Below are 18,577 nucleotides of genomic sequence, written 5' to 3'. Positions count from 1 at the left end.
GCCTTTATATTATATGGTGGTGTCAATATATCATAAAGTACCCTTAATATATAATTTTGTGACATCAATATATGATTTAGTAATGCCGTTATATGATAAGGTCGTGTCAATATATCATAAAGTACCCTTAATATATAATTTTGTAACATCAATATATGATTTAGTAATGCCTTTATATGATAAGGTCGTGTCAATATATGATTAGGTGACGCCTTTATATTATATGGTGGTGTCAATATATCATAAAGTACCCTTAATATATAATTTTATGACATCAATATATGATTTAGTAATGCATTTGTATGATAAGGTCGTGCCAATATATGATTAAATGACGTCTATATATTATGAGGTGGTGTCAATATATCATAAAGTACCCTTAAGATATACTTACGTGAAAACAGTATATGAATAGACAATGCCTTTATATTACGATTCAATAACAGTATATGATAAAGTAACGCTTATATATTGTTTGATCACAGCAATATATGAATTGAAAAGGTCATTATATTATAAGGTAATGTCAATGTATTATTTAGTAGCGTCAATATATTATATGTGCACGCCATTATGTGTATGTGTAACGTCTTTATTATGTTGTTTAAAGTCATTATATGTATGTATAGAGGGCGCTGCGTTCGGACACTTTCTTTGAGGGCGCAAACTTTCATTCGTTTTGCCCGACGCACGAGTTCTTGCTGGGTACATCACTCAAATCTCAACTTAGGATGGAACGGATTTTACGTGAGCTGGGACTCGGAAATCTCTTGCAGAAATTCCTAGACGAACGAGTCGATCCTAAAGTAGTGATCTCGTTATCAGATGGGCAGTTGGAGCGTCTTGGCGTGAGCACGATTGGTGATCGTTCGAGACTCAGGAGTAAGTGTGAGAGCACAGTTGCACCGGACGAGAGTGCGGCGGAAGAGGCAAATGTAAGTGATCCAATCGCTTCTAGCAGTGTAGGCCTACGGTCAAATTTGCGACGAAATATATCGCGCGAAAGGACACTTCTTTTCACTCCAAGTCGTATTTCCGCAGTAAACAATGTCAGACGAGGGCGGACACGGAGAGACATCAAACAGAAAGTTCGATCGTGGACTGCAACATTCTTGTGTTTAGCTGATCGAAATACAGAAAGAGCACCATCCATGCCTGAAAAGGTGATTCTCAACAATGCGGGCCTTGGAATTAAGAAAATCAGATTCAATGCAGACGATGATGAAGAGACGGTACTGGAGAAAATAACTTCCGAAGATGAGGGATTTCCTCAGCTTAAAAGTTGTGGGGGTTTTGAAATGATGTCTTGCCAGGTCGGCACGAAGAAACTAAAGGTTCTGGATTGTTCGTGGTCTGTGAGTGCGTTACGGAAAAATTTATGTGGCCAGGCTAAAATATACATTCGCCCTATACAGAAAAACTTAACTACAACGCCAATTGAATCGGCAGTCGATGTAACAGAGGCCAAGGAAAAGTGTATGGGATGTAAAAAAGAGTTCAAGATCCGCGAATTGAGATCACATCTATGGGATTGCACGGCTATATTTGACACTAGCAGTGATGACGAGTATGAGCCAGTATCATCGCGCCCAGTTCAAGCAACAGATACTAGTGCGGGGCCAAGTTTTGAGCCTGTGACCCTGCCAAACGATAGAAATGAAGCTATTGATCTCACTGACGGAGACGGTCAACACCACCTTCCCGAACCTCAGGTTAGTCCAACTCTGATCATGAGATAAGTCCAGCTGACCACGCATGGACTATGTCAGTTTTGCCCAGGGCGCCCGTTACCTGATCACCAATTAGCCAAATGCTTCGGAAAATTTATAAATTGCTACGAAAATTCCAGTTTGGCTTACATTGTAGCAATTGACTTTTTAGACAGTGCCTCCTCAGCACAACAGAAAACTACAGCAGACACAAATGCAGTGTTCAAAATAATCGGTGGCAATGACACGATTTGCCACAAAATTGTATCAATTTGACACCAAACATTCTATCGTGTGGTAATTTTGCTGCTAATTTTCACCAGATCTTTGAAGTTGCGTTAAAAACAAACCACAACATTACGCAGTATATTTCAAACTAATGATAAAATTTTAAGATGTTGAAACAATTTACCCTCCTTCCAACAAAGTTGCAATGCATTGAAACAGTTTACTCTCCATTCTACAAATTTACAAATTCCCTGGTGAGTACAACAAACATTGTTGTTGTTCGATACACAAATACACTGACATGGGTTTGCCTCTGAGTCCACTTCGTCCTTGAGTCTGTCAAGTTTTACCTTCTTTGCTTGTATCAAATGTTTTCTGCAACTTCGCAGTTTGGTAGTAAAATCTATCACTTTAAAGGAAATATTCACAAACAGAGTCATATAAAGGAAAAAGGAGAACTTAGATGTCTGAAAGTCAAGTGTACGTCACATCATCTCATCCTTTGATGTAATGCATGAAGACCTCTAAGTACACAATTATGGTTCAAAGGAAACCACCTAGGATTGTCCAATACATACAACCCTCCAGGTAACTTCTGATGCCTCCCAATTTAAAAAACATTCAGCTTGACAATCAGTTTTAAGTTCAAATAAGAGTCATGGCAAAGGGAAATTGTCAACAGTACTTGCAGTACTGTAAGTATATCCATTTTCAAATTATCACGTTTGAGAACCGCAATTTTGATGTTAAAATCAAGCAACAATTCAAAATTAGGGAACTATTAAAATGTCCTTTTGGCCTATTTCATACTGCTATAACTTGTACAAGAAATGATGGGATTCTGAATGATTTTAATATTTTTGCAGATTCCACCAGTTTAATGATGTAGAAATGAACACCCAACTTCTTTTGGTGATGTCAAAATATCAAATGAAAATATTTGTGGGCTAAAATGTTATCAAAATCATTAAAATAATGATTACTCTCAAACAGTAGGAAATTAAGTGAACATATATAATTGTGTCTTGTTTTACAGGATTGGTGTTTGGTCCAACCCTATTAAATTTTGTCTCAAGAAAAATACTTATGCTCAAGATGCTATGAAGTCTGCTTGATCACTAATATGACACAACACATGGGCCTTAAACACCACAATGTGACAATAATAGTATCTACAATGCCACTATGCTACCAAATGCTTTCTTCTGCATGAAAACTTTTTATTTGTGTGACACAAACATTTTGGCCATGGCTAAAAGACTGCATAAATTTGCCACATGAGAAGCTTTCAGTTTATGGGAATCTATCATACTGTAAAAACAGTGACTGAATGTCAAAGAAATATTCAGTATCTGCTGTAGTTTACACATCACATTGCAACCAGATTTTCAAGAATTGCCACCTAATGTTATTTCTGTGGTAAAAGTTTACCACCAGAAATGAAAAAGTATTCCTATCACTGATTTTTTATTTGGCTAATGAGTTGGCTAATCATTTTGCTGACTTAGGGGGAACCCTGTTTGCCCATTTGACTAAACATAAACAGGATAAGGTATCACATCAGGCAATGTTTATTAAAAAGGGGCAATTTTAATGACTCCTCAGATTGATTTAAAAAGGTGTCAACATTACTAGTGTCACCAGCAAGATCCCTCCTATTATCTGATGAAACTTTACCACATAACTCTATTAGATTAAATGTGAGTGACCGTGCCAGGCGGTACTTTGAATGCATGAAACATAAGGGCTTATTTCTAACCAGCCATATTTAATGTCTCTGCTATGTTGGCCATCAGGTCACTTGTTCAAACAAACAAGCAAACATCTTTAGGAGGCATCATGCCCAGTGACTAGAGCAGTGGATTTGCCATAAGGATGACCTCTGTTGCACTGATTGGCTGCTAATATGTTATCAGTTGTTTGCTCCCAAGGAGTTTAATGGTATTAATTCAGTTTCAGGGACCAGTGACAGTAATAATTTATAGTGCCCTGAGCACAATTGGTAGATATGTGTGCTTTATAACTTTATAAGAGCTCAGTATTAATATACCGTCTTTGTATTCAAAACAAGACAAGCAATTTGCATCTTTATTGAATAAAACAGAAGCATTTTCATTCCATGTATTAATGAACAACATAAAAGAATCAACAAAAACAACACACACACACACAAATGCATAGGTATCATCTGGTATACTCTGTTGTCACTAGATGTGTTGCAGGTCACTCAGACTTAGTTGCACAAAAATGCTGTGTTTTTCAATTGATATGCACTTTCTATAATCTCAATACTCATAGTATACAAATATTTAAAAGAAATCTATGTGCACATTACATTGTAATTTATAGGCATCAGCTTTCCAAGAACCAAGGGACAACACAGGAAATGACATACATGTACAAGAGATTGACATTGGACAATCCGTCACTGCATACACAGAATATAGTGTAGATGATATTGTTGATCAAACAGTACAGTACTGCCAATCCCACAACATTTCCAATCCTGTGGAAGTGCTGAGATATTACCAGATGATAATGGTGAAGGGAAGACCACTGGAAGTAGAGGATCCACAACAGTGTGAAAGTGGGCAAACTAACTTTATAATGATAGATAGAAGCAATTTACTTGCCACTGCGTTTGATGAGATACAAGCAATCACTAATTATCGTATTACTCTGGAGGTAGAATTTTATGGGGAGGTATGTAAAACAGTCAGTTCATTCTGATTGATAATTTACCTTCAAAATCCATAAGCTGTAACTTTAGGCCAGTTTTTCGTGATCACTATTTTTGTTCTGTACACCAACTACAGTTTCTGAATGCAGTCATTGAAGCATGACAAAGTACTGAATAGTTAGCTTTTCATCACAGCCAAAGCCTTATTAAAAGTTTAATTCAAGTCTGGACTAAAATTCATTTGTCAACATTCAACAATAACAATATCACAGGTTGACATTAATAGACAAACAGAATGCACTTTAGAATGCTATAAGAATTATAGGGAGAAACTACAGTTGATACAGTATAACCAGAATACTGCAAAATAGCCAAAAGCTACAGCAAATGTGCCTTGCAAAGCTGGTACTAGGATATTGACCTATTTCATAATTATGAATTTCAGTTTGTTTCATGATACAATCCAATATGGCCGCCACAGCCATTTTGTAACAATTTTTCATATCTGGAGCTGTAATTCAGATATGTCTCAACCAATATCATTAAAAGTTGTTAAAAGGACATTGACCTATGTCATACACATGCAGATCAATATATTTTGTCTTACAATCCAATATGGCTGCCTGGCGGCCATTTCGTAACAATTTTTTCATGTCCAAAGCTGTCACTCAGACATGTCTTATGTTTCACATCAAAATGCTGCGCCATGTGCGACGCCCTTATTTTAAATGCTATAGGCCTTCAGCATTGAAGCTCTACTGGTGGACGAGATTTCAAAAACCAAAACTCACAGACCACTTCACCCTTGAGCTGCAATTTTACTGCTAACTGTAGTAGGGCTAAAAATAGACCATGGGCTTTCTGTAGGGCGAAGGCATATAATTTCTGTGTAATTGTGATTGATATATTATCATCAAAATGCAACAAAAATGCATTATCTATGCCTGCCATTCAAGTACGGCAGTTCAGATATAGAAACTTTGTTGCAAAGTTCTTTGTAATTTGCATAACATAGTCCTAGTCTGGTCTTTCTATGTCCAGTTTGGTTTGACTGCACTTAGCTGGTCCCAAAGTGACAGGCTGGACATGGCATGTCAAGTACTGACTGAATTTCAGGTCCCAGACTTTGATAGTCTGTGTGGACTACCAATGCATGGATTTTGGTAGCCCCAGAGAAAAGTTGGTAGTCTGTGGATGCGGGACTGCAGCTAATTTCGAGCCCTGCAGTTGAACAGGATCATTTAAATGCACCCAGTCAGATACACATTGAGAAGAGCAAAGACACTTACCATAAAAATATAAAACAGCACAGGTACAGAACTGAGTCAATCACTATTATATAATAGCTACTTAATCAGAATTGATGCTGAGATATAAATTAATCTATTGATTTATTGTAAAACATAATTACAACATAGTGATATACAAGTACTCCACATATAATTTGTGCAACACCTGATTTGAATTTCAATTCAGTTAAAATTAATGTAAATCAAAGTAATTGCCATTAGGAGGGAGCTGTGTCATTTTCAATGACTCTTTTTGAAGTAATCAGACAAGTCCACTGTACTTTTTATTATCAGCAAGCTCGTGATTATGGTGGGCCAAGGAAGGAGTTCTTCCGCCTGACTCTCAAAGAGATAAAGGACAAGTACTTTGATGATGGTTTAAAGGAACACCTTGCTACTGATTACAAAGTTATTGGTATTATCATGGGTAAGTTGATAAATTGTGTGTACCAGCAAATGCTTTCTCCTAATTAACTCAAACACTATGATCTTGTCGTGAGAATGCTTGGCTTTCTGTAGTATGGAAAGTAACTGTTCGGGTGGACCATATTATAGCAACAGTCACTGCAGCAACAATATAGTAGCTAGTGATGATGTAATATTTCATTGCTCACAGTGAGAAATTAAGAAGGGATGGGATCATTGTGTATTCAAGGCAATTTAGACCATGTCATTTGTCTTGACAACCATTCAAGTATTACAAGAGAGCCTACAATGATAAACATAATACTTCTACTGCTAGGTTGCTTGTTTATGCAACATCTTAAGTCACCACCTGGACATTGGAGTAATGCTAAAATGTTTATTTTGTTCAACAGGACTTAGTATCATTCAAAATGGAAAGATTCCAGAGTTCCTTGGGGAAGACACTCTCCAGGAACTTATCCATGGAAGTGTTCAACCTTCCCGTTGCATTACTAACCTCAAAGATGGTTTAAATAAGTTAGGAATATGCCTGGTAAGTTTAATGAATACCCTGTGAACAGATTAGATTGATTTGAATGATTGCAAGCTTCTATGACTGGTTCTAATTTTTCAAAGCAGAATTGATATTCAAAATTTCAGCTGGAATGTTGGAAGAAAAAACAGAAGAATTTTACTTTTTATCTTAATTTTTCCTTTTTTTCAATAACTTTAGCTTTGCTGTAAGATCCCAACATTTGTTCACCTGCTACGCCCTAATGAGTCCAGTGCACTGACCATTAAGAAGACTATTTCACTATTTAGTGTTGATTTTAGTCCTGAGGGTTCAAACAATAGAATGTATGAAAACAAAGTCTATTCTTTGTTCCTCAAGTACCTGAGAGAAGTTGCAAGTAAGTTATTAAATATTTTGTATTCATAAAGTTGGCCAGGGGACTGTATACTGGCTTGTACACAAGCCAATCTGTTTGTCTATCCTGAGCCTGAGGCTTTTTGAAACGTGGACTATCACTCAAAATTGACACATTTAAGACATGCTGTTGTAAAGGACAGTGGTGATTTGAACTGTGCCTGTGTGACATTAAATTCTTGTTTACAAAAAACATTTCATGCATGCTATTTAAGTGCATCAAGTCAAAATAGGTACAACGTACAACATTTAATTTTTTAGTCCCCATGGACACCGTTCGGGTGGACTTATAGGTTTGGTCATGTCCGTGCGTGCGTGCGTGCGTGCGTGCGTGCGTCCGTCCGTCCATTCACGCAGATATCTCAGAGATGCCCAGGTCAATTTCTTTCAAACTTTGCACAAGGATAGTACCCTACCCCATACAGATGCACGTCGATTTGTTTCACAATGCAATCAAATTTGGCCGTGTTAGAGGACTTTTTAGTTTTCACCTCCATAGACTCCCATGTATAAGGCAGTCTCCATAGACTCCCATGTATAAGGCAGTCCATAGACTCCCATGTATAAGGCAGTCCATAGACTCCCATGTATAAGGCCAAGAAAAATAAAAATTTAGTTTCTCATCGTATTCATATTGCAAAAAGGATGCAGTGACACAGTTTTTAGTCCCCACGGATGAAGTCCAGGGGGCTTATAGATTGGGTCATGTCCGTCCATGAGTCCATCCATGAGTCCATCCGTTCACGCAGATATCTCAGATATTTTGACAAAATGTCACGTGACCTTGGTGACCTTTGACCTCAAATATATATATATGTCCATAACTCGGTAACCACAAGTGCTACACCCTTCATATATGGTATGATGGGACAGCTTATGACGCCACAAATTGTACCTCATCAATTATGCGCATATCTAATTTTGAGCAAGCCAAGAGAGCTAGAGGTCTGATTTTTGGTATATAGGGATAACTTAGCAATACAATTTTTTTGACAAAATGTCACGTGACCTCGGTGACCTTTGACCTCAAATATACATATTGTCCATAACTCAGTAACTGCATATTGTCCATAACTCAGTAACTGCAAGTGCTACACCCTTCATATATGGTATGATGGGACAGCTTATGACGCCACATATTGTACTTCATCAATTATGTGCATATCTAATTTTGAGCGAGCCAATAGAGCTAGAGGTTTGATTTTTGGTATATAGGGATAACTTAGCAATACAATTTTTTTGACATAATGTCATGTGACCTCAGTGGCCTTTGACCTCAAATATACATATTTGTCCATAACTCAGTAACCACAAGTGGTACACCCTTCATATACCTGGTATGGTATGATGGGAGACCTTATGATGCTTCACACTGTACCTTATTAATTATGCATATATCTAATTCTGAGCAAACCCATAGAGCTGGATGTCTGTCATACATATGCACATAGATTTGTTCTGTGATACGATCCAATAAGGCTGCCATGTGGCCATTTTATTACGATTTTTTCATGTCCTGAACTACAGCTCACACATGTATCAAGCAAATTTATTTAAAAGTATTTTTATCACAGACCTAATGAAGAGGACTCTATCCTCTCTGAGGACCTGTAATCAAAGTACCCATTAACAAGTGGGGACTGTGTCATCAATGATGACTTGTCAATAAATAGTTTTAACGCAAGATGGTTATTTGTTTTTGTTAGGTGGTAGAAGAGGATCTCTGACTCTCAATCACATACTTCAGTTTGCCACAGGAACTGATGAGGAACCAGTGCTGGGATTTACAATCCGTCCTTCCATAGTTTTTATAGAAGTAGAGACATCCTTTATTCCAACTGCAAACACTTGCATCAATAGTATGCATTTACCAAGACCTAACAACAGTAGTGATCTTCCTTCTCAAGATAAATTATTCGAATTGTATGACTTGGCATTTGTAAATGCGTTCTTTGGCAATATCTAAGTAGACCTTATGGTAGTGATCAGAATTTCAAGGGCACATTCCTTGATCACTGAATCTGTTTTATGTCAACATAGCTAGAAAAAGCAATTTTAGTGTCTTTTATCTTGCATTGTTCCACTACTAGAAATAGAATTGGAAATTGCAACTTTTGGTTTTCCTATAGGCATATTTGACTGTGTGCCCTTCAGACCAGGACCGATACACAAATGTCTACTATATGCAGCCTCTTTATGAGTTTATGTTGAATGATGTGAATGACAGTGCACTTCATGCAAATAGAGTGTAGTGGATATAGTTGCAAGGTCACAGAGAAAAAATATGATTTCATGATACAAGTCATGTGGCTATTAGATGCACAAGTGCCATTTCCATTACTAGTTTTGAGTAACTGTGCGATGAAAATTTGCAAAAGTGACTTTTGTCTAACTCAATATAGGATATAAGCTGTGATCCAATGGAAGAACAAGCCTGAAAAATCAGTCCCATTGAACCATGCTTTACTACGATGATTTCAAATAGGTTTCAAAGGCAGAAAAGCTCCTCCATAGTCTTGTCATGGAAATTGCCACATAAACCTTCATGTGATCTCTCTCAACATAAACTTTGTTTGCAGAAATGGAAACTGAAGAGAGATTACTAGACAATAAAAAACAGTATTCAAATTGAATTGAAGTGCATACCACAGAAACCTCCCAAACACACATGAGTACAGGGAATTGGGTGTTAAACGTGGAACAAAAAGGTTCATTTGTCACTGTAGTTTTCTTATTGAAATGTTCATGCTTTTTTAATGTCAAATAGTGATAGCTCATGTCCAACACACTTTTGGTTTTTCATAATAGAGTGTGCCATGCCGCTATAAACTACTGTAGACATGCTAATAATGTACGTATCATGTGTTCTGTTCAAGTTTCTGCAGGAATTAGTATGTTGCAAATTGTTTCAAGTATTCTCGTTCTCAATGTTATTGCAACTGAAGTAAAACAATTGGATTTATTTTACAATAGAGTACTAGCTAATTGTATGAAATCTAGAGTGCAGGTTATAAACCAGTGCGTTTCCCTCAAGAGAGAGCAACAATACACTATCCTGGTTGAAATATTTCTTTTATAGGGAATTTAAGGAAATCATGGTATCACAAATTTTTTCAGAGGTGTTGTACCTTGTAGTGAAATACTGCACTGCTGTCTTTTCTCTCTCTATTTTCTTTTATATATACAACTTTAGGATTTTTCCTCAGTGAACATTGTCAGTAAATCTATGAGATACATGTATTTTACCTCTAGTATGATGAAAAGTCATACTTAAGGAGAGTCATCGATAACTATTTCTGACTTCTTGGACTTAAAAAAAGACATTATGATACAACTGACTTGCTTCTTTCCTCCCAAATGCGTTAACTGTTAGAAGTATGATCTACTTGATTCGTATTACAAACATTTTCAAATGTTATTTTAGTGTTGGAGTTTCAAAGTTTTCATAGTTGAAAAGCAAAAGCTTGAAATTCAATTTAGATTCATTAGATAGTTCATTTTCAGTACATGAAGTAGCAACTCAACATTGTGTAGGGGACATTTTGGTGATCATGGAACTGCAAGCTGTTTAATGTTACTTGATGTACGATTTACAACAGATGTGAGAGGTGCACAAATGTTGATAAGTTCCTGTCCATTTCCCTTGCAATATTCCAATCTTCCCAAGAAAACACCAAGGGAGGTTTAGATAACATACAGGCACGCAACATGTGTACAAGCAGTACATGTATGTAGATAAAGGCCAAAAAGATCTGATTGAATCTCTCCACTGTTTTCCCAGGAAGATAGGAACATTGTAAAGGAAACTGATGGGAACTTGTCAATGTTTGGGGCTTCCTATTTCTCATTTACGTACACTGTAGTATACAGCAGTATGTAGGCACACCTATGGCCTCATTTCCTTTCTCATCTATACATTAAGCAACATTGTGTAAGTTATTGCCCAGAAATGAAAACATGCAATGTAACAAAATAACACCACCTGGCCACCATATTAATTAAATCACTTCATTATCGACATGCATATGTATGACATAGGCCAATATGCCTGTACCAATTTTGAATAATTTGCCTGGGAACTTTTTGAGTTATTGCTCAGAAAATGAAAACAAAAAAATGGCTGGCAGTGTCAATATTAGGTCATATCAATACCCAAATAGTGTAAAATGATATGTGTCTCAAAGCAGCAGACTTACATCTCAGGGTGATCACCTGCTAATTACATATGACCTTAAATATACCATTATACTGCTGAAGACGGAATCACTCTGTAAAATCTAGTTCTCATTTGAACCACATTATTGCAGGTGGTAATTTCTCTTCCATGTGATCCTGTCTTCAAAATAGCAAAACATTTCTAAATGTGTAGACCAGTTTTCCTACCAGGAAGGATTGTCTCTGATTGTTGCGTAAAGGGAAATATTTTGGCATGGGGGGGGGGGGAGGGTGGTGACCTCCATTCAATTAGTGAACTTCACTTTTTAACTTTTATTTTTTTATTACAAGTTTTATTTGTATTGTGTGCAGAAATTAACAAGAACTGTACACTCGTAAGAATAAATTTTCCTGTAACTATTTCCAACTCCTTTGTGTGATACTGATGGCGGTTAGCCTAGTACACAAATTTGATCAATTACTTGACAATGTAATCTGGTCAGGGGAAACCTATTCTTCAGTAGTTATAGCCAAATGGTACATTGTACTCTCAGGTAGACATCAACATTATGCACTTTTGAATTTTTTTAGGGGAGGGGGAGACGCTTTTGATGTAAACGAAAGAATTTTGTTTAATGAAGTTATGCAACAATCTGAGATGGTCCGTAAGTTTCAAAGTGCTGTCATGTAGCATTGCAATACACTTTAAGGAAACATGACTTATAAGGGCACTTGAAAATATGTATCTGATCCTCTAGGATACTTTAAATAGTTACAAAATCAAAGAATATGTTGCTAAAAAGTGCCTTTAAGTTTTTGACTGCCATGTTGCCATGTTGCCATGTTGCAACTGCTTTCCAACCAAAACACAATATGCTCAATGTTGTTGTGTGTATTAAAATGTGTTAATAAAATTGAAAATAAAGTCTTTAGAAGTTTTATTGTCAAGCTTTCAGAAAGTATATGTTTTAGCAGGCTGCACAAGTGATTTTATTTTTTCTGTAAAAGTAGAACGTTCATGCTAATTGCGCATGCTGTATGTCTATTTCAAAGTCCATTTTAAACCAGAGCTGTGTTGATTAATTAAATACTGGACATCCTGTAACACTTTAAGGACTAGATAAGAAACTGTAGTAGTTACACAGAACAAAACTACTGAGAAAAGGTCAATGACGAACAAATTGCCAGGATGAGGAAATTTGGCTTTAGATTCTGAATGCACTTCCTCTTCAGAAAGTAAACTTCATCTGAAAGTGGCATTGGCAATTTTAACATCTTTTGAACTCACTATGTATGATTCAATGACACGAATATTTTTTACTTCAATTATAAGGAAAAGGAAAAAATCAAAATAATCAGACCAAAATACCACCACTACTACCACCCACTAACAATCAGTGGTTCAGGATGGTCCTATTTAAATTTTTAAATCACAAATGTCCCATCGACCTGGTAATGTATTACCTTGAATAAAAATGAGTATTGGACCAGTTGAATGTCATATATCCATAAAGAGAAATCATGGAATTGGTTTGTGTTGCACACAACCATGTGTTCAATTTCATTCTGTTACATCGCTAAATAGCTAGCACTTCATACATGCATGCGCTCCTTTGGCAAACGTTTGAATGCTGATGTTGAACATATATGTATGGAGCGCTAGCTATTTAGGCTGTATCATAATGAGAAAGAAAATATTTTGCATGCTAGTTCATGAATCCATTTGATAACTTTCTTTGGGGATATTTTGGTCATGTTATGTTGTCTGTGCATCTTAGTGCAGCTGATAATGGTGATTGTGCTGAACAACCATATACCTAAATTCAGTTTTCTCACACTGCATTGGTTTCAGACAAATTTTGAGCATAATTGAAGGGCAAAATACCAACTACTAAAACATGTACAGTGTGTTCAACAAATCGAACAAAGTTGAAATGCCACAAGAAGAATTGACAGGGTGACCTTTGTGTCCCTTATTACTGATCCACATCATAACGAGAAATTATCTCTACTGCCTTTAAGTACACATCTATGCCATGATTTTCAGAGTGCCACATTGCTGGTAAACGTGCTCTCAGTTCTTCTGAACACTGCTGTGATAGTTGATAAGTGAGGGGATTCAATATTGGTCTTGTATCTTCAACATCATCTCTGTCACTAACGATACCTGTAACACCATAATTTTCCATTTCATCTGGGTGTAATTCAATACCGACTGGGTTTTGATATTGTCCTGCGACAAATAACCGGATAGGTGACGATTTTGTGGTTCTCATTCGATGATACGACCATGCATTTCTCCACTCCTCCAATTTTTCTGTTATCTTGTGCAGGTATACAAAATGTAGTGCGACAAGATGGCGTACTTCTAGTGGATCCAGTATGCCTACGTCCTCCATGAAATAAAACAATTGGTAGTATAAGCTCAATACCCCCTCAAAGACGTCCCTCCATAGTCGCTCTATTCGTTGGTTATGGACGCTTTTTCCAACGATGATACTTCCCCTGTTTGTTCCCCTCTCCATCAGCATGTAATCTGCTATCATGACATTCTCCATGCCCATATCGCACCTAACACGACTTGGTAAGCCATAGCTCTCAACTGCCTTTACAAAGTGCTGTAATAAGGTATTTGCTTTGTTATTATCAAGACATGCCAAAGTTACTGGAAGCCTACTAAATCCATCAATTCCACCGAATATGATAATATTCCAACGGATGAGTTTATGATTGGTGTCTATGTGCCATAGGTGATTAGGCCCAATAACATTGTAGATTCTCCTGTGCAATCTTCCTGTCTTTCTTGTTTCCACACCTTCTTCATCCACTCTATGTAAACTGTCTCTAAGTCGCATACGCGGTATCTTTACACCTCTCTCACAAAGAATCTGTCGCAACATCAATTCTCCACAGTACGGGAAATCATGAAGAACTCTCTTCACATGAAAATCTAAATCTTGATCAGAAATGTCTGCAAAATTCATTTTGCTTAAACCATACCTCAACATTCGGCGGTAAATAGTTCTTTCTGATACTGACAATATGTTGGAAATTTCACGGATTGTAAATCCTTCTGCCAGAAGATTTTCAAGGACACTTTTCGGAATGAGAAACTGAGGAACACCTCCCTCATTAGAGACTCGATTAGGTTGCTGACCTCCAAATGTTGTACATGCCGTCCTTAGTGCCATCATATCTTGTCGACTGCTCATCCCTAGCGTCTCAAGCTCACGCGTTGTTAAGAGACACACGATATCTGGTGATATTTTCTCTCTTTGAAAGGCATCATCTAAATGACTCAAATTAAGACTCTTAAGAACAAGCGACATAGAATGACTCTCCATTTTGTTCGAGTTGTGAGGAATATGGCAGACAGCAGTCATTGAGCATGCCCCTAAGTTTAAAGGTCAAGACTATGACCTAGCTGGTATCACAATAATCATATATTGCCACCACCTCATAATATACATTGCGTCAATTAATCATATATCAACATTACTTAATCATATATTGATAATTTGTTACTATATGAAGACGTTACCTAATCATATGTTAACAATACTTAATCATGTATTGGCATCATGGAATCATATAATGACACAACCTTATCATATTAATGGTACCTTATGATATATTGACACAACCTTATAATTTATAGGCATCATCTAATCATACATTGACACGACCTTCTCATATAAAGGCATTACTAAATCATATATCGATGTCACCTTATTATATATTCAGGGCACCTTATGATATATTGACAACATCTCATAATATAAAGGCGTCATCTAATCATATATTGACATGACCTAATCATATAAAGCCATTACTAAATTATATATTGATGTAACCTTATTATATATTAAGGGCACCTTATGATATATTGACACCATCTCATAATATAAAGGCGTCATCTAATCATATATTGACATGACCTAATCATATAAAGCCATTACTAAATCATATATTGATGTCACCGTATTATATACTTAAGGCACTTTATGATATATTGTCACCTCCTTATAATATATAGACGTCACCTAATCATATATTGACACGACCTTATCATATAAAGGTATTAATAAATCATATATTGATGTCAACTTATTATATATTTAAGGCACTTTATGATATATTGACACCTCCTTATAATATATAGACGTCACCTAATCATATATTGACACGGCCTAATCATATAAAGGTATTACTAAATCATATATTGATGTCACCTAATTATATATTAATGGCACCTAATGATATATTAATACCACCTTATAATATAAAGGCGTCACCTAATTATATATTGACACGACCATATCATATAAAGGCATTACTAAATGATATATTGATGTCACCCAATTATATATTAATGGCACCCAATGATATATTGACCACCTTATAATATAAAGGCGTCACCTAATTATATATTGATACGACCTAATCATATAATGGCATTACAAAATAATATATTGATGTCACCTAATTATATAATAACAGCACCTTATGATATATTGATACCACCATATAATATAAAGGCGTCACCTAATCATATATTGACACGACCTAATCATAGAAAGGCATTACTAAATCATATATTGATGTCACTTAATTATATATTAAGGGCACCTAATGATATATTAACTCCACCTTATAATATAAAGGCGTCACCTAATCATATATTGACACGACCTAATCATATAAAGGCATTACTAAATCATATATTGATGTCATCTCATCAAATACAGTAAATAAACCACAGAAGGCAGCAACGGCGTTCCATAGATTGTCTTCGTCCAAAATCAAATTACACTGTGAACTTACAGTACACAGAAACATCGCACAATGAATGATGGCCCTGCGTACGATGCTGTGTGTTTCCGGCGTTATATAACGCAGAGCTAAAACTGCTGTACCTCTCTCGGGGGGAGGGGGGAGTACTTGTTCAGAGAAGTGGTAGGGTGTGCGGCCGCAGGTATAAAACCCAGGCCCATTTTAGACCTAAAATCTCGTGTTTTTAGGACCCCATTTTAGACCTTTTTGACCTTTGACCCAGGTCAACAGTCATAGCGTCAACATTTTTAAAACGGAAAAAGCAAGTATTTGCCCCGGCAAAGCCTACCACTGTAAGCTTATACTGCGTTTAGAGCTATTTTGTTGCTGGCCAAGCCATGATTCCGAAAAATCATGAGGAAATACTAACAAATTTTGTGAAAGAAAATGCCTTTCACTCTCACCAAATTTTGGTCCAGCTTCTGCAAATTATCAGTCATCTGCAGTTACAGTCTGAGTGGTGTTTTTTTTTTTTAAATTACAATTCACAACAAACCTCGCTGTTTGTCTGTAAAGCAATACTACTTCATATGGCCATGGTCGACCTGATAATACTAGGAGCAGTAGAGCCACTTTGTTTGGGTGTGGGCAAAAATCTGCCATATGTAGAGTTCTGACAAATCAGTGACAATGTTTTAAAACAAAGTCCATATTTACTTTCAGCCAGGGGGTCTCTGTAATGGTTCCCCTGCCACAGAAAAGATATCCATGCTTATTGAGTGCAGCTCAGAACCCTGCTAGCGAGATAGGAACAGACTGTTGAAATTTGTTCTTGTGTGGCACTCAAACTTCAACCCCATTTTAGACCATGGTTTACAGTGGAATTGACCCCCCCCCCCCCCCCCTTTTGGACCAAATTGCTGAAATACCCACCCCATTGGGCGGCGCATATACATATTGGCAAGTAATAGAAGTGACCCCCCCCCCCTGACTGCTCTTTGCCAACTTAGATTTTTTTACCTGTCCGTGGTATTTTGGGGAAAGGGTTTTAAACAGAGTTTGTCAGGAATTTATGATGATACTTGAAAGAATAGAAATATACTCCAACACCCGACCCTGGCCCACTAAGCCCCAAGGCTGTATCATGCACGCACAGGAAAGCAAATTTAGCACTTTGAGGCAGCCATATTGTCTAGTTTCTATGTGTTGAGTTCGTACTCTACATGCCTTGACATTGTTTTCATTGTAACTTAGGTCATTTCACATCATTGGTACAATGTACATTTCAGTGACTTTGAATGACAAAGTTCTTTTACGTCAAGGACTGTGTCATCAGTCTTAACTGATGTCTAGCTGTAAATTCAAGCTGTCAATCTAAACTGAATACAATATGATTGTGCTCATGGAGTTTGTGTCCATACACTTTTGTAATATATTGTTGTTTCAGTCGGATTTGAACTCACAACGTATAGCACCAGTCACCTAGCGCAGAAGCCATAGATAAAACAGCTGAGCCAAATCCCCAATCTCAGCCTCATGTGTGTTCAGCACACAATTTGAGTCTTTACGGTTACACCTATAGTGTACTCATTTATGTATTTTGTTATGTCTCCATTTCAATACTTACCGTAGTCATAATTTTACATATGTGCTTATAATGAACAGACCTGCTTTGAGTCAGTTTTTAGCTCATATTTGGTGTGTATATAAATACCAAAAGAGATTATATTTAATTTGCATACATTTTATCTTCTGATAATGATGACTGGATTGATTTGCTTACTGGTAATAAATTTTTCAATTTTAATCTCCTCCAGATAACAGAGTTCTTGGAAATGATGTGGAAGATCAGAGTTATCACTGCTTGCTGATTTGGACCATGCCTACACGTTTTAACAGGCTGAATAATAAACTGGTGACGTACTCAAAAATTGGCGACCAACAGAAAAGTAAAAAAAAACAGTATTTCCCCGCACATACACACCATGATCATACCAGAAACAAGCATGATGCCATTTACTTAATGCACAACACACGAATGCCAACTATTTGTTGTAATTTTTATTTTCCTGTCATATGATTATTAGTCCCTAAGGACACCATCCGGGGGGACTTATAGGTTTGGTCATGTCCGTGCGTCTGTCCGTCCGTGCGTGTGTCCGTCCGTCCATTCACACAGATATCTCAGAGACGCCTGGAGCGATTTTGTTCAAACTTGGTACAAGGATAGTACCCTACCTCATACAGATGCACGTCAATTTGTTTCACAATGTGATCAAATTTGGCCGTGTTAGAGGACTTTTTAGTTTACACCTCCATAGACTCCCATGTATAAGGCAGCTCTCCATAGACTCCCATGTATAAGGCCAAGAAAAATAAAAATTTAGTTTCTCATCGTATTCATATTGCA

General features: G+C 36.8%; 1 protein-coding gene across 2 annotated transcripts; it reads left to right on the top strand.

The window, feature by feature from the left end:
* Positions 1-222: 222 nt before the first annotated feature.
* Positions 223-14,864, top strand: LOC139152259 (uncharacterized). 2 transcript variants are annotated; one of them, XM_070725404.1, is made up of 6 exons: positions 241-1,712; positions 4,287-4,640; positions 6,201-6,333; positions 6,725-6,864; positions 7,045-7,222; positions 8,946-14,864. In XM_070725404.1, exons 1-6 carry the CDS (start codon positions 732-734, stop codon positions 9,203-9,205), a joined length of 2,046 nt encoding a protein of 681 aa, XP_070581505.1. In that variant the 5' UTR covers positions 241-731; the 3' UTR covers positions 9,206-14,864. The 2 variants fall into 2 exon arrangements, with proteins under 2 accessions (XP_070581511.1, XP_070581505.1); XM_070725410.1 differs by lacking the exon at positions 4,287-4,640 and having other exon boundaries at positions 223-1,712.
* The last annotated feature ends 3,713 nt before the right edge of the window (positions 14,865-18,577 follow it).

This window comes from Ptychodera flava, chromosome 2, assembly GCF_041260155.1.
Source record: "Ptychodera flava strain L36383 chromosome 2, AS_Pfla_20210202, whole genome shotgun sequence".
NCBI classification, from domain to species: Eukaryota; Metazoa; Hemichordata; class Enteropneusta; family Ptychoderidae; genus Ptychodera; species Ptychodera flava.
The sequence above is the reverse complement of the archived record's forward strand: the minus strand, read 5'-3'. Positions and strand labels throughout refer to the sequence as shown.